This window comes from Salvelinus fontinalis, chromosome 30 (assembly GCF_029448725.1).
Source record: "Salvelinus fontinalis isolate EN_2023a chromosome 30, ASM2944872v1, whole genome shotgun sequence".
NCBI lineage: Eukaryota > Metazoa > Chordata > Actinopteri > Salmoniformes > Salmonidae > Salvelinus > Salvelinus fontinalis.
In genome coordinates, this window is record NC_074694.1 from 13,556,061 (window position 1) to 13,579,738 (window position 23,678).

At 41.6% G+C, this 23,678-nt stretch overlaps 1 protein-coding gene across 8 annotated transcripts in view; it reads left to right on the plus strand.

The window, feature by feature from the left end:
* LOC129828662 (cytohesin-1-like) overlaps positions 1-23,678 on the plus strand; it is a 49,379-nt gene that overhangs the window by 19,983 nt on the left and 5,718 nt on the right. For 2 of the 8 annotated variants that reach the window (XM_055889766.1, XM_055889767.1), the window contains exons 2-5: positions 11,708-11,790; positions 18,125-18,189; positions 23,119-23,185; positions 23,290-23,408. In XM_055889766.1, the coding sequence (XP_055745741.1) occupies positions 11,708-11,790; positions 18,125-18,189; positions 23,119-23,185; positions 23,290-23,408 (334 nt within the window). Of the gene's footprint in view, positions 1-2,642; positions 3,168-11,707; positions 11,791-18,124; positions 18,190-20,176; positions 20,281-23,118; positions 23,186-23,289; positions 23,409-23,678 lie in introns of those variants that run through there. The other 6 variants (XM_055889768.1, XM_055889771.1, XM_055889770.1 and 3 more) reach the window with 6 other exon arrangements.

Genomic DNA, 23,678 nt, shown 5'->3' on the forward strand with positions numbered 1-23,678 from the left:
CATTAAAAGGTAATTTACCACCTTCACGAGTACAGTCTCAGTGCTATGATGGGGTCTAAAACCAGACTGAAGCATTTCATATACATTATCGGGAAGGCAGTGAGTTGCTGTGCAACAGCTTTTACATTTTCTCGAGGGGAATGGGAGATTTGATAGGTTTAATGGTGTTTTTGTGTATTTTTTTACAAATATTTTCTAGGTCAAGGTTTGCCTTTTAAGAGGCTTTATTACAGCCACTTTTTTAGTGAGTTTGGTACACAGTATGCAGTTTGATGATTTTGAGGTCATGACTATTTCCATGAATGTGTTGAAACAGGATTAAAAAACTTGAGCGTCTCCATTGGTCCTGGCAGTTCTGTACAGACTAAGGACAGCTGAGCTTTGGAGAAATACACAGATTCAACGAGGAGTTTAATTTATTTTCTAATGATCATGTTTTCAGTTCATAAATTTCATGAATTTTTCACTGCTGAACTGAAAGCTATCCTCTCTTGTTGAATACTGCTTTTTAGTTAGCTTTGCAAAAGTATCAAAACATTTTTGGGGATTGTTCTTATTCTCCTCAATTAGGTGAGGGCTCTTTGATATTGCACGGTACTGTCTTTCCAAGCTAGTTGGAAGACTTCTAGTTTGGTGGAGCATCATTTCCGTTCTAATTTTCTGGAAGCTTGCTTCAGGGCTCGGGTATTTTCTGTATACCAGGGAGCAAATTTCTTGTTACAAATGTTTTGTTGTTAGGGGCCGAACTGCATCTAGGGTATTACTCAAGGTTAAATTTAGATCCTCAGTTTTTTTGTGCTCAAGTCCTTGAGTAGGTGGAGGGAGTCTGGAAGGGCATCTAGGAATCTTTGGATTGTCTGAGAATTTATAGCACGGCTTTTGATGATCCTTGGTTGGGGTCTGAGCAGTTTTGTTGCGATTGCAAATGTAATAAAATGGTGGTCCGATAGTCCAGGACTAGGAGGAAAAACATTTAGATCCACAATATTTATTCCACAGGACAAAACTAGATCCAAGGTATACATTTACATTTAAGTCATTTAGCAGACGCTCTTATCCAGAGCGACTTACAAGTACATACATTCATACTTTTTTTGTACTGTACGGTATGACAGCTCTGAGATTTAACGATGCTCCTATGAAGGTTCTAACAATGAACTTAACCTTAATTAACCTCTTATGGACCCCTTAATGCTCGAATCCCGTTAACTGGATAGATTTGACAACATCCGGTAAATTGCAGAGCGCGAAATTCAAAAATACTAAGTAATATTAAACATTCATGACGATACAAGTGTCTTACATAATTTAAAAGATACACTTCTTGTTAATCCAACCGCTTTGTCAGATTTCAAAAAGGCTTTACGGCGAAAGCATACCATACGATTATCTGAGGCGACCCGCATACAAAACTATGAAAAACATTTTCCAACCAAAAAGATGCATAACGAAAGTCAGAAATGGCAATAAAATAAATCGCTTACCTTTTATAATTCTTCATCTTTTTGCAATTCCAAATGTCTGTTACAAAATGAATGGCTGTTTTGTTCGATAAAGTCCTTTATGTCCCAAAAATGTCCAATTATTTGGCGTGTTTGATTCAGAAATAGACCCGTTCCAACTCGCCCAAATGCCTACAAAGTATCTAATAAGTTACCTGTAAACTTGGTCCAAACATCTCAAACAACATTTCTAATCCAACCTCAGGTACCCTAAAATTTAAATAATCGATATTCCATTTTACATTTGAATCTGTTTCCAATACCGAAGAAAAACGAGGAGCGCGCTCCTATTCACACTCACCAAAAGACTAGAGTCCTTCTGAGTGACACATGGAAAGAATAGGATTACTTAATTTCTTAAAAGAAAAACATTGAACAATTTCTAAAGACTGTTGACATCTAGTGGAACTGAAATGTTGGTCCTAATAAATTGAGTTTCCCATAGAAAAGCATTGGAAAATCCAATGACCTCAATTTCTTTTTCTCCCCTGGATGGATTGTCCTTGGGGTTTTGCCTGCCAAATCAGTTCTGTTATACTCAGACATTATTTTAACTGTTTTAGAAATGTTAGTGTTTTCTATCCAAATCTACCAATTATATGCATATCTTAGCTTCTGAGCCTGAGTAACAGGCAGTTTACTTTGGGCACGCTTTTCATCTGTATGTCAAAATACTGCCCCCTAGCCTTAAGAAGTTGATGCTTTTGGGAAACTGGGATCCGGTCTGTCCAGAGGTTTTTTGCATCAACTTAGTATCAGTAACTGAAACTGTAGCTAATGGACTCGCAGCAATCCAACCTTGAAGCACACATTGAGTAATACTCACTGAGGTTTATGTACTGTAGCCTCTCTTAGAGGACAAGTTGTTCATGTTGCCTGATTGAGAAAAAAAAAAAAAAGTGAAATAATTGGACAGAGTGCCCCTTGTTGCATAAATGGTTTGTTTATCATTAAGTCATAGATCATATTCAGTGCTGGAGGTCATTGGTGTACAGTTTGACAGTCATGAGTACACATACCTAGGGCTATGTGTGAGAGTCCACGGGGTGGAGACTGTGTATAATGCTTGGAGGGAAAGAGGGAGGAGTTGCGGGGGAGGGTTTCCCCCTGTAATGTCAGTGACTTCTCAACAAACGGTAGAGGGATTGAGCTGAACACTCCCCTGGTTCACACACACACTTGCTCTCTCGTGCTCTTCCTCACGCCGTCTGTGGTGTGGTGGAGCAGCTAGCCTGTTAACTTGCTCGCTCTCTCGCTCTCATTACAAGCTTGTAGTAGTGTGGTGATGTGAAAGACAGATGGTAAGCTTGGCAGGTAATTAAGGGTTAAGGACAGTCTGCCTGGTTGCAGGGGAGAGGGGGGCCGTGTTGGTTATTTTAGTATTGCACCACGGGATTGGAGGGCTCAGAGGGACTGGGATTGTCTGGGTTATACTGCTTGGCTGGACTGGGGTACTGGTGGGTTGCACTGGGACAGAAGAACCAGGCTAATACTGGTCTGCTGTACTAGGAGAGAAGTTTGGACTATATTATTGAGAGAGTACTACTACTGCGAGATTGGATTAGACAAGGACTAGACTGAACTTTATTTTTTGGAGCTGGAGTTTTTCTGGGCTGGACTGGGTGAGAAGTGTCTGGTACTGGACCTAGGAAAGTCATTCTACAGGTACAGTAGACAAGACTGGAGACTGTGAGTGTGCTCTGTGGAGACTGTGTGTGTGAGTGGGCTCTGTGGAGACTGTGTGAGTGGAGACTGTGTGTGAGTGGGCTCTGTGGAGACTGGTAGACAGACTAAAGGGTGAAGCAAGTATTCTGGGAGAGACCTGCGTCTGGACCTGTGTTATACTGGTAACAGTGGGAGGACTGGAAGAGACCAACTCGCTCGGGTAGGAACGCTAAACGCTGTGTGTCTACCCCTATTCTGGCTCATATTATCGTCACACTGCTAGGAACAGCCACCTCTTGACATCAGGAAACACACAGCAAAAATGTTGTACATGCTGTATCAGCTGATAACGCAATGTGTGTGTGTTAAGGTCTGATTGAGAGATGCAACAGTAACTGCATGCTCTTATCAGTGCATGGGCAGAACAGTGTGTGTGTCTGTTTGGATGGACAAGACTACACAATGTAACCAAACTATCCCTCCCAAGCCTTCTCAATACCCACCACAAACATTGAACTGCTGTCATATACTGGTAGCTAGTTTTAACAAATGTATCAGGTCAATGCTGATTGTAAAATATCCACAATACAAAAGATGATTCTTCATTGTTTTAAATGTGTTTATTGATAGAAGTAAGAGGAGCCATTTAGACTCCATGTGGCCTTAACATACAGACTCTTTACCATTACAGCACTATTTAACCCATTGATTACAGCATTATTTAACCCATTGATTACAGCACTATTTAACCCATTGATTACAGCATTATTTACCCCGTTAACCCAATCATTACAGCATTCATGGTGTTGTCACTGATACGCCTTTCAAACCAAGACGTTTTTCCGCCAACTTTAGCATCCCGCCTTCTTTTTGTCCGCTTTCTTTTATACACTGCTCAAAAAAATAAAGGGAACACTAAAATAACACATCCTAGATCTGAATGAATGAAATATTCTTATTAAATACTTTTTTATTTACATAGTTGAATGTGCTGACAACAAAATCACACAAATTATCAATGGAAATCAAATATCAACCCATGGAGGTCTGGATTTGGAGTCACACTCAAAATTAAAGTGGAATACCACACTACAGGCTGATCCAACTTTGATGTAATGTCCTTAAAACAAGTCAAAATGAGGCTCAGTAGTGTGTGTGGCCTCCACGTGCCTGTATGACCTCCCTACAACGCCTGGGCATGCTCCTGATGAGAGCCAACTCCTGGACAGTCTGTGGTGCAATGGAGCGAGACCTGATGTCCCAGATGTGCACAATTGGATTCAGGTCTGGGGAACGGGCGGGCCAGTCCATAGCATCAATACCTTCCTCTTCCAGGAACTGCTGACACACTCCAGCCACATGAGGTCTTGCATTAGGGGGAACCCAGGGCCAACCGCACCAGCATATGGTCTCACTAGGGGTCTGAGGATCTCATCTCGGTACCTAATGGCAGTCAGGCTACCTCTGGTGAGCACATGGAGGGCTGTGCGGCCCCCAAAGAAATGCCACCCCACACCATGACTGACCCACCGCCAAACCGGTCATGCTGGAGGATGTTGCAGGCAGCAGAACGTTCTCCACGGCGTCTCCAGACTCTGTCACGTCTGTCACATGTGCTCATGTGCTCAGTGTGAACCTGCTTTCATCTGTGAAGAGCACAGGGCGCCAGTGGCGAATTTGTTAGTCTTGGTGTTCTCTGGCAAATGCCAAACGTCCTGCACGGTGTTGAGCTGTAAGCACAACCCCCACCTGTGGACGTCGGGCCCTCATACCACCCTCATGGAGTCTGTTTCTGACCGTTTGAGCAGACACATGCACATTTGTGGCCTGCTGGAGGTCATTTTGCAGGGCTCTGGCAGTGCTCCTCCTGCTCCTCCTTGCACAAAGGCGGAGGTAGCGGTCCTGCTGCTGGGTTGTTGCCCTCCTACGGCCTCCTCCACGTCTCCTGATGTACTGGCCTGTCTCCTGGTAGCTCCTCCATGCTCTGGACACTACGCTGACAGACACAGCAAACCTTCTTGCCACAGCTCGCATTGATGTGCCATCCTGGATGAGCTGCACTACCTGAGCCACTTGTGTGGGTTGTAGACTCCGTCTCATGCTACCACTAGAGTGAAAGCACCGCCAGCGTTCAAAAGTGACCAAAACATCAGCCAGGAAGCATAGGAACTGAGAAGTGGTCTGTGGTCACCACCTGCAGAACCACTCCTTTATTGGGGGTGTCTTGCTGATTGCCTATAATTTCCACCTGTTGTCTATTCCATTTGCACAACAGCATGTGAAATTTATTGTCAATCAGTGTTGCTTCCTAAGTGGACAGTTTGATTTCACAGAAGTGTGATTGACTTGGAGTTACATTGTGTTGTTTAAGTGTTCCCTTTATTTTTTTGAGCAGTGTATTACTCTTACAGAATTTCCACGTGGGTGAGGATTTTGGAAATTTAATCAAAGCTTACTAGATGATAAATTGTTTAGAACTAGGACAGAAGAATTTATAGCTGACTTTTTCAAACATTACATAGGTACAGCAAATCCCCTTATTGTATGGGACACCTAAATGTGCCTTTAGAGGCCATGCAATTCAGTACTCGTCTATAAAACATAAGCAATTTAGATCAAAAGATTCCATATTAACAAAGGAAATTGAAGGACTAACAGTACAGTTAGATAGCAATAAAAACTGTAACGTAGAGGCACAGAATAAGTTAGAGGAAAAACAAAAAGAAATGGAGGACCTTATTCAAGAAATATCCAGTGTAATATATTATAAAAATAAAGCGAACTGGATGGAATATGGGAAAAATGCACCAAATTCTTTTTCAAACTTCAATATAGAAATGCTACCAAATTTTATTTATTTATTGAAACTTGTTACAAATGATGGAGTCACATGATTCACCAAATTATATTTTGAAAGAGGAAGTAAAGTACTTTAACCTCTCTGGGATATGTGGGACGGTAGCGTCCTACTTGGCCAACATCCAGTGAAAATGCAGAGCGCCAAATTCAAATAAATTACTATAAAAATTAAACTTTCATGAAATCACACATTCAATTTACCAAATTAAAGCTACACTTGTTGTGAATCCAGCCAACGTGTCAGATTTCAAAAATGCTTTACGACGAAAGCAAACAATGCTGTTATCTGAGGATAGCACCCCAGCTAACAATCAGAGACCATCATATTTCAACCCTCAGGGCGTGACACAAAACGCAGAAATAAAGATATAATTCATGCCTTTGACGAGCTTCTTCTGTTGGCACTCCAATATGTCCCATAAACATCACACATGGTCTTTTTGTTCGATTAATTCCGTCTATATATCCAAAATGTCCATTTATTTGTTTGATCCAGAAAAACACTGGTTCCAACCTCGACAACGTGACTACAAAATATCTCAAAAGTTACCTGTAAGCTTTGTCCAAACTTTTCAAACTACTTTTGTAATACAACTTTAGGTATTTTTTTTTACGTAAATAATCGATAAAATTGAAGACAGGATGATCTGAGCTTCCAATTGGCTCATTCATCCCCCTCCTCTCCCCTGTAACTATTCCCCAGGTCGTTGCTGCAAATGAGAACGTGTTCTCAGTCAACTTACCTGGTAAAATAAATAAATAAAATAAAAAAATACCAGAGGAAAACGATGTGTAGCATACTTACCGGTCACGCGCCTCCTAACAAACAGTACTCTTCACTGGAGCCTCATTCTGGACATGGCTACTTCTTCATTTCTCAATGGAAAAACCTCAACCAATTTCTAAAGACTGCTGACATCCAGTGGAAGTGATAGGAACTGCAGGAAGGTCCCAAATCTGGATTCCCAATGAAAACCCATTGAAAAGAGTGACCTAAAAAAAAAAAAATTCTGAATGGTTTGTCCTCGGGGTTTTACCTGCCAAATAAGTTCTGTTCTAGTCAGACATGATTCAAAAATTTTAGAAACTTCAGAGTGTTTACTATCCAATACTAATAATAATATGCATATATTAGCATCTGGGACTGAGTAGGAGGCAGTTTACTCTGGGCACACTTCATCCAAACGTGAAAATGCTGCCCCCTATCTTAGAATTTAAGAATGTTTTAATTTCAGTTTCCTCTATCTCCACTAACTGAAGCTAATTGTATGGATTTTTTTTCCTAATAATAATGTAAAATTAACATTTGTACAGAAAGATTCATGTGAAGGCCAAATTACAGAGGAACTTCTTGATGCAATTAAAGCCTTTATGGTTAGGAAAACTCCAGGGCTGGATGGCATACCAGTGGAAGTATACGCAACCTTTTTTGATATACTCAGAGGACCATTATTAGCATGTTTTAACCACTCCTATATAAATGGTAGAACTTCTTGTTGTGTGTCTAATCTATCATTATTACTGAAACAGGACTGAAGTGGTGTGTGTGTGTGTATGTATGTATGTATATAATATATATATAAGATCCAGTCCATTAAAAAAATTGGAGACCTCGTACACTTCAGTGTTGTGATGCAAAATGCTTGGCGCATAGAATTAAAGTATTGTCAGATATTATTCATCCTAATCAGACAGGTTTTTTACGTGGATGATACATTGGAGATAATATAAGACAAGTACTGGAAACAATAGAATACTATGAAATATCGGGGACACCAGGCCCGGTTTTCATAGCTGATTTTTAAAAGGCTTTGGATAAAGTACGACTGGAGTTTATATATAAAATGCCTAGAATATTTCAATTTTGGGAAATCTCTTACAAAATGGGTTAAAGTTATGTATAGTAATTAATGGCTACATCTCAAAGTTTTAAATTATCTAGAGGAGTAAAACAAGGTTGTCCACTATCTATTTATTATTGCAATTGAAATGTTAGCTGTTAAAATTAGATCAAACAATAATATTAAGGGATTAGAAATCCGTGGCTTAAAAACTAAGGTGTCATTGTACACTGATTCATGTTCTTTTAAAACCACTATTAGAATCTCTCCACGGCCTCATAGAGGATCTAAATACTTTTGCTATCCTCTCTGGATTAAAACCAAATTATGATATTACGTATTGATCACAAAAAAATGCTAATTTTACATTACCGTGTAGTTTTACCAATGAAATGGTCTGACGGAGATGTGGACATACTCTCAATACAAAATCCCAAAATAAATATATGATCTCACTCCAATAAATTGTTTTAGAAAGTTAGCAAAAATAGATAAGATCTTGCTACCATGGAAAGGAAAATACCTGTATTTGTGAAAAAATCACCCTGATTAATTCTTTAGTCATATCACAGTTTACCTATTTGCTTATGGTTTTTCCTACACCCAGTGACCTGCTGTTAAAATTTATATGAACAAAAAATATTCAATTTTATTTGAAGGGCCTATTTATAAAGCGAATATGATTTCTGAGGGCAGAAATGATGAAATATTAAAGCATTAGACCTCTCACTAAAGGCAACAGTCTTTCAAAGTTATACTTAAATCCAAACTGGTTCTCTAGTAAATTGGTAGGAATGTCTCATCCTATGTTCAAGAATGGCAGTTTTCCCTTTATTCAGATTACAAACAAAAGTGATTTGGTTGTTTGAAAAGGAAAAAATCTCCAAAATATCATTATTTTATAAATAAGCCTTAGAAAGTTGGTTGCAATTTCAGTTTAATCCACCTGAAAAAACAGAACAAATAATACAACAAATAGTATGGTTAAACTCAAATATACTAATTGATTAAAAAAAATGTTTTTCAAAGATTTTTTCTTTCTCCAAATGTATTTATTCATAAAGCCCTTCTAATATCAGCTGATGTCACAAAGTGCTGTACAGAAACCCAGCCTAAAACGCCAAACAGCAAGTAATGCAGGTGTAGAAGCACGGTGGCTAGGAAAAACTCCCTAGAAAGGCCAACACCTAGGAAGAAACCTAGAGAGGAACCAGGCTATGAGGGGTGGCCAGTCCTCTTCTGGCTGTGCCGGGTGGAGATTATAACAGAACATGGCCAAGGTGTTCAGATGTTTATAAATGACCGGCAGGGTCAAATAATAATAATCAGTGGTTGTCGAGGGTGCAACAGGTCAGCACCCCAGGAGTAAATGTCAGTTGGTTTTCATAGTTGATCATTGAGAGTATCTCTACCGCTCCTGCTGTCTCTAGAGAGTTGAAAACAGCAGGTCTGGGACAGGTAGCACGTCCGGTGAACAGGTCAGGGTTCCATAGCCGCAGGCAGAACAGTTGAAACTGTAGCAGCAGCACGGCCAGGTGGACTGGGGACAGCAAGGAGTCATCAGGCCAGGTAGTCCTGAGGCATGGTCTCTCCGAGAGAGAAAGAGAGAATTAGAGAGAGCATACTTAAATTCACACAGGACACCGGATAAGACAGGAGAAATACTCCAGATATAACATACTGACCCTAGCCCCCCGACACAAACTACTGCAGCATAAATACTGGAGGCTGAGCCAGAAGGTGTCGCGAAACACTGTGGCCCCATAGCCCTGGACAGGGCCAAACAGGCAGGATATAACCCCACTCACTATGCCAAAGCACAGCCACCATACCACTAGAGGGATATCTTCAACCACCAATTTACCATCCTGAGACAAGGCAGAGTATAGTCCACAAAGATCTCCGCCACGGCACAACCCGAGGGGGGGGCGCCAACCCCGAAGAATAAAATTCTACCTTTTTTTTTAAGCGTATGATATAAATAGGACTGGTAGAGTTATGTCACACATGCAGCTTTGCTAACACAGACATCTGGAAATGTTTGCTCTACCCAAAATTACAACCAACTAATTGCAGCATTACCACAAAAATGGAAGAGACAAGTAGAAGGGGAAAAAGTAAGGAACTTGTATGTTGGCCCTGTATTAAAGAACAAATGGTTAAAGGAAAGTGTGAGAAATTAAATTGGTATGTTTTTTTTAAGGACCAAAAAACAGACAGTTGTGCCATATAAATAGTTGGGAAGAGATTTTCTATGTACCCATTCCATGGCACTTGGTTTATGAATTGATACGCAAAATAATGCCGGATTCAAAACTTCGAATTTTTCAATTTAAATTGCGATACAAAATTGTTGCAACCAATAGAATGTGTATCCCCCATATATATATATATAAATCTTCCCAGCTCTGCAGATTCTGCTGTGAGGAGGCAGTCATTTGGTCATTTATTTTGGCTTTGTCCAAATGTAGCTCGTTTTTGGTCACAGATCCAGGAATGGCTGAAGAATTGCAACATTTGCCTAGAACTAACGCTGCAGATAGCAATACTGGGTGATTTGAAAAGCCATAGTCAATTAATAATTTTTAAGAGTTTTGGAAACCCTGATCTACTGCAAAAAAATTATAAATGGGCCATTTCTACTTTTGAACTAAGGTAAACAACCAATACTAGCCTGCATTGTCCCACCACCCGCCAACCCCTCTTTACGCTACTGCTACTCTCTGTTCATCATATATGCATAGTCACTTTAACCATATCTACATGTACATACTACCTCAATCAGCTTGACTAACCGGTTTCTGTATAGCCTCGCTATTTTTATAGGCTCGCTACTGTTTTTTACTGTTGTATTTATTTCTTTACTTATTGTTCACCTAATACCTTTTTTTGCACTATTGGTTAGAGCCTGTAAGTAAGAATTTCACTGTAAGGGGAGCTGTTGTATTCGGCGCACGTGACAAACTTTGATTTGATGTTCTGGCGATCTCTCTCATCAGCTCCTCCACCTCTACCTGCCTGGCTGTTACTTTGGCCTCCAGTGCTGTAAAACCATGAAAATAATCATCAGTGAACATTCGATCTACCATAGGTGTAAAAAATGTGACCTATAAAGGTTAACTATTTCCTTTTTAAGTAAATGTTTGTCATTACCTGCATTCTCCGTCTCACTGACTGTCACTCTGGCCTCCATGGTTGACAGTTCGCTGCTTGGGCTGAAATTATGGAAATGTTTTAATGCTCACAAGCCAGAATTTATTTTATCCCCCTTTTCCCAATTTCAATTACGATCTTGTGTCATCGCTGCAACTACCCATCGAGCTCAGGAAAGTCGAAGGTCGAGTCATGCCCCCCCCCCCCCCCCCCCCCCCCCCAAAAAGCTTGTATGTAATCCATTTTGATCCTGTTCTCCTCCCCTGATGAAATCTCACATGCATTTTGGGAGTGTGTGTGCTCGCGGAAATGAGATGTTATTCTCGGCTCCAATGTTAAAATGGAAGCTGATAGTTTGGTCTCCTGCTCCAGCCTACTTCAGCTGCCCTATGGTGTAATGGGTGTGTCCTTTCTTCCTCCCTGATGGACATGTGGTTCTCTCTTTCTCTTATCTTTGTACTGTATATATTGTTCAGGCCTGTGTGGGCGTCCGGAAGGTTTTGGTTGGTCTTGTGAGTGGGATGGGGAGAGGGTGGGATGGAGAGAGGGATGTGGCTGGTTTTTAGTGTGTGTGTCACCCCATTAGTGGCTAGGAGGGTGTTGGAGGTATTATTTTGATTGATCTAGGCTATGTTGCCATGGTGACCCAGATCACTGTTATTCTCACTCTCACCTCCCCCCTCTTAGTACCTGATGATCTGAGTCCCGAGGAGAGACAGGAGTTGGAGAGCATCCGCCGTAGGAAACAAGAACTACTGCAGGACATACAGGTAACACACACAGAGTAGCAAACCGCTGGCACTTTCAAACCATTATGGCCAAATGCAAAGCAGCTGATTTTGTTATGGAATGTCTACTTTCTCTCTGCAGTTTCAATTGCTTAATGAATTGTGAAATCCAAGAGCTGCATGTCCTAAGAATTAGGATCTCCTCCTCCCCTACACTCGACCCCTAATTTCTGTGTGCACAGTATGCCTCTTCACTAACCAGTCATGAGAGAGGGAGACAAAGAGAAGGAAGAAAGGGGAGAATGCATTATGTCCACTAGAGCATTACACTCTCATGATAGATGAGGCTCTGTCTAGGGCTGTGTTTGTGTGTTTCTGTCTAGCCTAGTACTGCACTTCCCCCATACCCAGCATTTACCCTCTGATCTGGAAGAATTCGATCCTACAATGGGATTGTGAGTATGCGCGTGCATATAGTACCAGTCAATAGTTTGGACACAGCTACTCAATCCAGGGTTTTTCTTTATTATTCTACAATGCAGAAAATAGACTATGAAATAACACATGGAATCATGTAGTAACCAAAAAAAGAGTTAAACAAATCAAAATATATTTTCTATTTTTCAAAGTAGCCACCCTTTGCCTCGATGACAGCTTTGCACACTCTTGGCATCCTCTCAACCAGCTTCATGAGGAATGCTTTTCCAACAGTCTTGAAGGAGTTCCCACATATGCTGAGCACTTGACTGCTTTTCCTTCACTCTGTGGTCCAACTCATCCCAAACCATCTCAATTAGTTTGAGGTCGGGTGATTGTGGAGGCCAGGTCATCTGATCTGTGGTGGAAAAAGTACGCAATTCTCATACTTGAGTAAAAGTATAGATACCTTAATAGAAAGTTACTCAAGTCAGCCAGTAAAATACCACTTGAGTAAAACTATTTGGTTTTAAATATATTTATGTAAATGTAAACATAATTTATAATTCCTTAAATTAAGTAGACGGCACCATATTCTTGTTTTAATTTTTTTTCGGTTAGCCAGGTTCACACTCCAACATTATTTACAAAATATGCATGTGTCTTTAGTGAGTCCTCCAGACCAGAGGCAGTAGGGATGGCCACGGGTTCTTTTGATAAGTGTGTGAATTTGGCTATTTTCCTGTCCTGTTAAGCATTCAAAATATAATGAGTACTTTTGGTTGTCAGGGAAAATGTATGGAGTAAAAAGTACAACATTTTCTTTAGGAATGTAGTGAAGTAAAAGTAGTCCAATATAAATAGTAAAGTACAGATACCCCAAAAAGCTACTCAGGTAAAAATACTACTTATGTATTTTACACCACTGCATCTGATGCAGCACTCCGTTTTTCTCCTTCTTGGTCAAATAGCCGTTATACAGCCTGGAGGTTGTTGAAAAACAAATGTTAGTCCCACTAAGCGCAAACCAGATCGCTGCAAAATGCTATGGTAGCCATGCTGGTTAAGTGTGCCTTGAATTCTAAATAAACCAGACAGTCATCAGCAAAGCACCCCCACACATCACGCTTCCTCCATGCTTCACGGTGGGAACCACACATCAGGAGATCATCCGTTCACCTACTCTGCGTCTCAAAGACATGGCAGTTGAAGCCAAAAATCTAATTTTCACTCATCAGACCAAAGGACAGATTTCCACCCGTCTAATGTCCATTGCTCGTATTTCTTGGCCCAAGCAAGTCTCTTCTTCTTATTGGTGTCCTTTAGTAGTGGTTTCTTTGCAGCAATTCGACCATGAAGGCCTGATTTCATGCAGTCTCCTCTGAACAGTTGATGTTGAGATGTGTCTTACTTGAACTCTGTAGCATTTATTTGGGCTGCAATTTCTGAGACTGGTAACTCTAATGAACATATCCTCTGCAGCAGAGGTAACTCTGGGTCTTCCTTTCCTGTGGCGGTCCTCATGAGTCAGTTTCATCATAGCGCTTGATGGTTTTTGTGGCTGCACATAAAAACTTTCAAAGTTCTTGAAATGTTCTGTATTGACTGACTTTCATGTCTTAAAGTAATGATGAATTGTCGTTCCTTTGCTCATTTGAGCTGTTTTTGAAATATGGACATCTTCTGTATACCTTGTCACAACACAACTGATTGAATCAAACGTATTAAGAAGGAAAGAAATTCCACCAATTTAACTTTTAGCAAGGCACATCTGTTTATTGAAATGCATTCCAGGTGACTACCTCATGAAACTGGTTGAGAGAATGCCAAGTGTGCAAAGCTGTCATCAAGGCAAAGGGTGGCTACTTGAAAGAATCTATAATATAAAATATATTTTGTTAAATCACTTTTTGGTTACTACATGTTTCCATATGTTATTTTATAGTTTTGATGTCTAAACAATTTTTCTACAATGTGGAAAATAGCAAAAATAATGAAAAACTTGAATGAGTAGGTGTCAACAGTGCATTTGGAAAGTTTTCAGACCCATTGACTTTTTCCACATTTTTTAAGGTTACAGGCTTATTCTAAAATGTATTAAATTGTTTTTTTCTCCCCTCAATCTACACACAATGCCCCATAATGACAAATCAAAATCTGGTTAAGACATTTTAGCTAATTTATAAAAAATAAAATATTACATTTACAGAAGTATTCAGACTCTTTACTCAGTACTTTGTTGAAGCACCTTTGGCAGCGATTACAGCCTTGGGTCGTCTTGGGTATGACGCTACAAGCTTGGCATACATGTATTTGGGGAGTATCACATTCTTCTCTGCAGATCCTCTCAACCTCTGTCAGATTGGATGGGGAGTGGTACTGCACAGCTATTTTCAGGTCTCTCCAGAGATGTTCAATTCCAGGCTCTGGCTGGGTCACTCAAGGACATTCAGAGACTTGATCCGAAGCCACTGCTGGGTAGTCTTGGCTGTGTGCTTGGGTCGTTGTGCTGTTGGAAGGTGAACCTTCCCCCCCCAGTCTGAGGTCCTGAGCGCTCTGGAGCAGGTTTCCATCAAGGATCTCTCTGTACTTTGCTCCATTCAGCTTTCCCTCAATCCTGACTAGACTCCCAGTCCTTGCTGCTGAAAAACATCCCCACAGCATGATGTTGCCACCACCTTGTTTCACCATAGCGATGGTGCCAGGTTTCTTCCAGACATGACACTTGGCATTCAAGCCAAAAAGTTTTATCTTGGTTTAATCAGACCAGAGAATCTTGTTTCTCATGGCCTGAGAGGTGTCTTTTGTCAAACTTCAAGCGGGCTGTCATATGCTTTTTTTTTTTACTGAGGATTGTCTTCCGTCTGGCCACTACCATAAAGGCCTGATTGGTGGAGTCCTGCGGAGATGTTTGTCCTTCTGGAAGATTCTCCCATCTCCACAGAGGAACTCTAGAGCTCTGGCAGAGTGACCATCGGGTTCTTGGTCACCTCCCTGACCAAGGCCCTTCTCCCCTGATTGCTCAGTTTGGCCGGACGGCCAGCTCTAGGAAGAGTCTTGGTGGTTCCAAACTTTGTCCATTTAACTTTTTAGGGATAGGGGGCAGCATTTTCACTTTGGATGAATAGCGTGCCCAGAGTGAACTGTCTCCTACTCTGTCCCAGATGCTAATATATGCATATTTATTCTAAAACTGTTTGAATTATGTCTGAGTATAACAACAGAACTCATATAGCAGGCAAACTTCCAAACAGGAAGTGGAAATTCTGAGGCTGGTTGCCTATTCAAATCTCAGTAAGATATGGGTTTGTTTGCACTTCCTACGCCTTCCACTAGAGGTCAACAGTCTGTAGAACGTCAAATGAAGCCTCTACTGCGATGTGGGACCGGATAGGAACTGTTTCAGGAAGTGGTCTGGCAGAGTTCTTGGTCACGCGCATTCCAAATGATATTGCCTTGCGTTCCAGTACTTCTGTAGACACAAAGGAATGTTCCGGTTGGAACGTTATTGGATATATGATAACATCCTAAAGATTGATTCTCAACTTAGTTTGACCAGTTTATTCGACCTGTTATATAACCTTTTGAAGTTTTCGTCCGCGTTCGCCTGGACCTGCGCGAGCGTTTGGACATGTATACTAAACGTACTAGCAAAAGTAGCTACTTGGACATAAATAATTGACATTATCGAACAAAACAACAATTTATTGTGGAACTAAGATTCCTGGGAGTGCGTTCTGATGATCATCAAAGGTAAGGGAATATTTATGATGTAATTTCGTATTTCTGTTGACTCCATGGCGGAGAAATGTTTTAGCGGAACGTGTGCCCTAGAAAGGTTAAGAATGGAGGCCGCTGTGTTCTTGGAGACCTTCAATGCTGCAGACATTTTTTTGGTACCCTTCCCCAGATCTGTGCCTCGACACAATCCTGTCTCAGCGCTCTACAGACAATTCCTTCAACCTCATGGCTTGGTTTTTGCTCTGACATGCACTGTCAACTGTGGGACCTTATATAAACAGGTGTGTGTGCCTTTCCACATCATGTCCAATCAATTGAATTTACCACAGGTGGACTCCAATCAAGTTGTAGAAACATCTCAAGGATGATCAATGGAAACAGGATGCACCTGAGCTCAAATTCAAGTCTCATAGCAAAGGGTCTGAATACTTATGTAAGGTATTTCAGTTTTTTTTTTTTATGTTAACTAACTTGGATTAGCTAACACAACATGCCCTTGGAACACAGGAGTGATGGTTGCTGATAATGGGCCTCTGTACGCCCATGCAGTTATTCCATAGAAAATCATCCGTTTCCAGCTACAATAGTAATTTACAACATTAACAATGTCTACACTGTATTTCTGATAAGTTTGATATTTAATGGACAAAAATGTTGCTTTTCTTTAAAAAAACAAGGACATTTCTAAGTGACCCCAAACTTTTGAACGTGTGTGTTATATAATTACACACACTGAACAAAAATATAAATGCAACAGGCAACAATTTCAAAGATTTTGCTGAGTTACAGTTCACATAAGGAAATCAATCAATTTAAATGTCCAAATATTTGGATTTCACATGACTGGGCAGGGGCGCAGCCATGGGTGTGCCTGGGAGGGCATAGACCCAACCACTTAGGAGCTAGGCTGACCCACTTGGGAGCCGGGCCCAGCCAATCAGAAGGCGTTTTCCCCCACAAAGGGGCTTAATTACAGACAAATACTACAGTACATAAGGAAATTAGTCAATTGAAATGCATTTAGGCCCTAATCTATGGATTTCACATGGCTGGTCAGGGGCGCAGCCATTGGTGGGCCTGGGAGGGCATATGTAAGTATGTCACACCTGCTCCAGTTCGAGGGCGCCAGAGTACCCCTCATACGCGTTTGTTACCATCATTACGCGCAGCTGCGCTCATTGGACTCACCTGGACTCCCTCACTTTGTTGATTTGTCCCTGCATATATGTCTGCTCCTCTGTGTTGTTCCCTGTAGTTGCATTGTTTGTCGTGTTTATGTCCAGACGCTTTTCTTGTTCCGTTGCATGTCCGTCTATATTAAATGGTTCACTCCCTGTACCTGCTTCTCATCTCCTGCGTTGAGCGTTAAAGTAAGTACGTTCATACGCACATGTCTGGATCTGAATGCGAGAGTGTGTGCTGCTCTCTGCACGTACACGGCTTTGAGGATTAGGAAAGTATGTATGAGAAACAAACCACACTACCAACCCCCAATACACACATCCCCCTCTGCCCAGTGCTGCTGTGTAAATAGATTGAGTTCATTAGTGGGTTTGACTGCCTGCCCCCTTTGTTTCATCTCTCTGTTTCTGTGTCTTTGATCTTAGCGGCTCAGATTAGCCAATCGGGGGCTTAGATTTTGACCTGCCCCCTCCTAACCTGACCCTGAACGGGACTGTGTGAAAGGGAGAGCGAGAGTGCATATGACAGAGATTTTTTTTTTGTTAAACTGGTGTCAAGGGCATAGAAAGCAGGGGATTGTAGATCAGGTGAAGAGAGGGTGGCGGGAGGGAGGGCTGGAGGAGGGAGGGTTGGTCTGGTTTGACCCCAGCTAGCAGAAGGTGCACCTGTGGGGGACCATCTATAGAAGATTCACCCACTCTGCACACAACCCATAGGACTGCCTAAACGTAACTTCTCTTACACAACACATACAGTACCTGTATGTCTCCTGTCAGAACGCCGGAAACCTCTTGTTCAGAAGCAGATATTTCCCAGTTTGTGAAATACACCAATTACACCCTCTCTCACCTTTTATTCCTCCCTCCCTCCCTTTTAGTGCCTTGGGTATTAGTATTATCTGAAGCTGGATCAAAGCTGCTCTGTGAGATTGAGGGAGGGTCAGATTTCTCGTGTGTGATTAAGTGATTTATAGATCAAATAGATCTAACTGTACCATACACTCATCCTCGTTCTCTCTCTCACTCCCTCCATCTAGAGGCTGAAGGATGAAATAGCAGAGGTGACAAATGAAATTGACAACCTAGGCATTACCGACGAGAGGTGTGTGTTTCCATGTCCTGTTTTTGCCTTAGTATTTGATTGAGTACAACTCTACTGAGCAATGTACTGTATGTACTTTGTGTGGTGATGGGTGTTGGGGGAGGGGAGTAGACACCGTGGTGTTGGGGGAGGGGAGTAGACACCGTGGTGTTGGGGGAGGGGAGTAGACACCGTGGTGTTGGGGGAGGGGAGTAGACACCGTGGTGTTGGGGGAGGGGAGTAGACACCGTGGTGTTGGGGGAGGGGAGTAGACACCGTGGTGTTGGGGGAGGGGAGTAGAATCATCCTTAGTGAAGTGTCCCCAACCTCCCCACCCACTGACCCATGGTATTGGTGATGATGTCAGTGATCGTGTGTGCGTCTCTCATTGAAGACACTGATGGGTCTGGGACAGTGGTCGCCCCAAGGCTACAGACACTTAAATGGGTTAATGGGGCTGTTCATTGCATGTATGACGTCTTTAGAGAGCATAATATAACTATATATTATGACCTCTAAAGACACTAAAAAGCCTTTGTAAACCATTCATAAAGCTTTTACACCTTTTATAGATATACCCTTTCTACATTTTATAGGGCATAGACACAGTGTACGAAACATTAGGAACACTTACCCTTTCCATGACATAGCTTTCACTTGGTCAGTCTATAATTCCTTATTGATGTCACTTGTCAAATCCACTTCAATCAGTGTAGATTAAGGGGAGGAGACAGGTTAAATATATATATATTTTTAAAGCCTTGAGACAATTAAGACATGGATTGTGTGTGCGCCATTCATAGGGTGAATGGGCAAGACAAAAGATTGAAGTGCCTTTTTGAACGGGGTATGGCAGTAGGTGCCAGATGCACCGGTTTGTGTGTGTTTTAGAACTGCAACACTGCTGGGTTTTTCACACTCAACAGTGATGGAATGGTCCACCACCCAAAGGACATTCAGCCAACTCTTTACAACTATGGGAAGCATTGGAATCAACATGGGCCAGCATCCCTGTGGAACGCTTTTGACACCTTGTAGAGTCCATGCCCCAATGAATTGAGGACAAAAGGGGGCAATATTAGGAAGGTGTCCTTAGTGTTCAAAACATGATCTATAAAGTGTGTATAAAAGCTTTATGAATGGTTTACAAAGTAAAAAAAAAAAAAAAGTTTACAAAGGCGTTCTAAATGCCTAGTGCTGAGCGATTCAGTTATTTTTGAAGTCGGTTTGGTGTGATTATTAATAAATTTCTATTTTGGTTTCGATAATTTTTTTAAACATTAAATGCGTTGTGGGTTGAATGCTTTAACAACCCATAATAAAACAATTCATAAAAGGCCCATGATTGTAGTGCCTGCTCATGATTTCTTACCTAGCAGGCGTAAAAGAAACCCAGACCAGACAAGTAACAGCACAATGGAGTATGATCATTGTAGTTAGTTTAGTGCACAAAAAGTGATAATTATGTAAAACATTGGCCTGTTGGAAACTACATCTCACAGTTCGGACATGAGAATTACTCTAGAGAAACTATGGCGTATTGAGTTCACAATAAAAAAATAAATTATGCAATTCTAATAATTGAACCGACTTCGGTCAATTAGTTGTTTAAAAAACTAAAAATAACCGACATTTCTGTTAATCGCTCAGCACTATAAAGGCCATTTGAATTGTTTTCGAAGGCTCTATGTATGCGTTATACTGACTTCAAGAGGAACTGAAAGCGTTTTAAATACTTTGCAGATAAGAGTCATAATATCCCTCAAATATAACATTCCCAGTTTGTTAAAAACAAACTTTAAGGGTTTTTAAAAGTAGGTTCTATTTGACTCGAAATTACATGACGTACAGTAAGGCATTGTTGGAGAATAGATGGATGCAGTTCAATCCATGATGAATATAATTTTACAATACATTTCTTGGTAGTTCCAAAAAAAATACTGAACTTGAACAACCAGTTAGGCAGAGAGCATCATTTGTTAATTCGATCTACTCTGAATAATTTCAGAGCACCCTCGTCTGAGTGTGCCAGAGTGCAGAATAACTGAGGAATTTAAGAACGCGCAACACGAGCTGAATATGACCGGTGTGAATACATTTGGGCAAAAAAAGGTAAATAGTCTGGAACGCAGCTCTACTAGGGCGAGTAAAATAGTCTGAAGTAGTGTTTTGGTTGTGTCTGGAAGTAGCTAGCCAACTTTAGCCAGTTAGCTTGGGTGCTTGACTGCCGTTGTGAGGAACGCTCAGATTAACCCTACTCCTCGGCCAGTGTCCAGTGTTAATCGAGCAGTGTACGCTCGGAGAGCGACACGCTCTGTCTGTTTGTATATTCAATCTGATAATGCTCTGAATTTACGAATGACTCCAAACACACTGGAGGCAGAGGCAATCTATGAATGCACCCGTAGCTAGTTGTCAGTCAAATGTACTTGGCATTGATCAAAATGAATAGGCGGGCAGGCAAGTTCCCATTCAAACGTGGGTTTGGACAATCATGCATAGGCAGGCAAGCTGCAGAAGGACGAGCAGGCTATTCCCCATCGTTTCACTGCAACTAGCTGAAAATATGTGAGGGTTTTTCTAACGTCCTCTAGCATTAGTTGTTGATGGGCATAAGTGAGGAAGAGAAAGCGTACCTTTTACATGGTTGTTTGATCAATAGGACTGTAAAGTTCCCAAATGTAAGAGGACTCCCGTGATATTACACCGAACAAAAATGTAAGTGCAACATGCAACAATTTCAAAGATTTTACTTAGTTACAGTTCATATAAGAAAAATCTGTCAATTGAAATAAATAAATTAGGCCCTAATGTGAAATCCATAGATGTCTGGGAATACAGATCTGCATCTACTGGTCACAGATACCTTAAACAAGGTACTGTAGGGGTGTGGATTAGAAAACCAGTTAGTATCTGGTGTGACCACCACTTGCCTCATGCAGCTCGACACATCTTCTTCGCATAGAATTGATTGAACGGCTGTGTGAAGTTACTGGATACTGGTGGGAACTGGAACAAGCTGTTGTACACATCGATACAGAACATCCCAAACAAGCTCAATGGGTGACGTCTGGTGTGTATGCAGGCCATGGAAGACCTGGGACATTTTCAGCTTCAAGGAATTGTGTACAGATCCTTGTGACATGGGGCTGTGCATTATCATGCTGAGACGTGAGGTAATGGCAGCAGATGAATGGCACGTTAATGAGCCTCAGGATCTCGTCATGGTATCTCTGTGCATTCATTGTCTGTAGCTTATGCCTGCCCATACCATAACCCCATCGTCACCATCTCAGACATCAGCAAACCGCTTGCCCACAAGACGCCGTACACGCTGTCTGCCATCTGCCTCGTACAGTTGCAGCCGGGATTCATCTGTGAAGAGCTCTCTATCGTACCTGCTGTCTCAAACTCTGATCGGCTATGAAAAGCCAACCAACACTGACCTGTTGCACCCTCTACAACCACTGTGATTATTATTATTATTTGACCCTGCTGGTCATCTATGAACGTTTGAACATCTTGGCCATGTACTGTTATAATCTTCACCCGGCACAGCCAGAAGAGGACTGGCCACCCCTCAGAGCATGGTTCCTCTCTAGGTTTCTTCCTAGGTTCCTGCTTTTCTAGGGAGTTTTTCCTAGCCACTGTGCTTGTAAATCTGCATCGCTTTCTGTTTTGGGTTTTAGGCTGGGTTTCTGTTTAGCACTTTGTGACATCAGCTGATGTAAGAAGGGCTATAGAAATACATTTGCTTGATTGGACTTTTCCAGCGTGCCAGTGGCCATCGACAGTGAGCATTTGCACACTGAAGTCAGTTACGACATTGAGCTGCAGTCAGATCAAGACCATAGAGAGGACGATGAGCACACAGATGAGCTTCCCTGAGACGTTTGTACAGAAATTCTTTGGTTGTGAAAAGAACAGTTTCATGGGTGTAAACACCGTGGTGATGGAGGTGGGTGTCTACTCCCATAACTGTTCTTTGCATAACCAAAGAATTCTCACCGGACGTCACCCATTGAGCTTGTTTGGGATGCTCTTTATCGACGTGTACGACAGCTTGTTTCATCAGCTGTTTGGGAGGCTGTTCACAGGTGATCCCGCAGGTGAAGAAGCCAAATGTGTAGGTCCTGGGCTGGCATGGTTACACGTTGTGAGGCCGGTTGGACATACTGCCAAATTCTCTAAAATCTCTAATGTTGGAGGCTGTTTATGGTAGAGAAATGAACATTCAATTCCCTGGCAACAGCTCTGGTGGACATTCCTGCAGGCATCATGCCAATTGCACGCACCCTAAACAATTAACATCTGTGACAAAACTGCACATTTTAGAGGCCTTTTATTGTTCCAGCACAAGGTGCACCTGTGTAATGATCATGCTGTTTAATCAGCTTCTTTATATGCCACACCTGTCAGGTGGCTGGATTATCTTGGCAATGGAGAAATGCTCACTAACAGGGATGTAAACAAATTTGTGCACAACCTTTTTGAGAAATAAGCTTTTTGAGGGTGTGAAACATTTCTGGGATCTTTTATTTCAGCTAAAGTGGGACCAAAACTTAACATGTTGGGTTTTTATATTTTTGTTCAGTGTGCATATTTGCAGAAATAGTGTAGCTCTGATTGGCTATTGCTCACCGGTCTGCGTAGACTCCGGTCCTGGACGAGACAGATGGTTTTATTACCTGCAGTGGCTAATTGTCCAACCCACGGCCGCTTTCCCACTCTATAGTGCAATAGAATTTTCACAAATGCCTTGCTATATGTCATTCCCGAACATTAAAAACATTTATGGAAATGTGAAACTGACCATTATTAAGCACTTGCTTGTCAGAAAATGTAAAAAAAGGTGTCATTCTTCCAGGGGGTGTAAATGAACAGATTTTAATAAGATTTCATGTTGCTAAAACATTGTCAGTTCCACCTTAATGACTGTTGTGTCTGTAGGAAAAGCATGCAGAGAAACAAGCAGGTGTCCATGGGGTGCAAGAAGTTCAACATGGACCCAGAGAAGGTGAAGCCCAATCGTAAACTAGCCTTTATCACCCACTCTGTCCTGTGATTTGGTGCTCTGGCTGTGGTTCTGTGTTCTGATTGGCTGTGTGTACCATCAATCAGGGGATCCGGTTTTTGATTGACAGCGGTCTGCTGAAGAACACCAGCAATGACATTGCCCAGTTCCTCTATAAAGGGGAGGGGCTAAACAAGACCGCCATCGGAGACTATCTAGGGGAGAGGTGAGAAACGTGTGAGAGCAAAAAGAGAGCGAGAGTGTGAGAGAGACATCGAAAGAGGATGATGAATGAGCTATTAAGTGGGTTAATGCAGAGATTCCCAAACTTGTTCCTGGGGCCCCCCCTCAGCTGACTCAAATAATCAAAGCTTGATGATGAGTTGTTAGATTTGATACAAATAACCTTGTCACATGCGCTGAATACAACAAGTCTAGACCTTACCGTGAAATTCTTACTTACAAGCCCTTAACCAACAGTGCAGTTCAAGAAGAG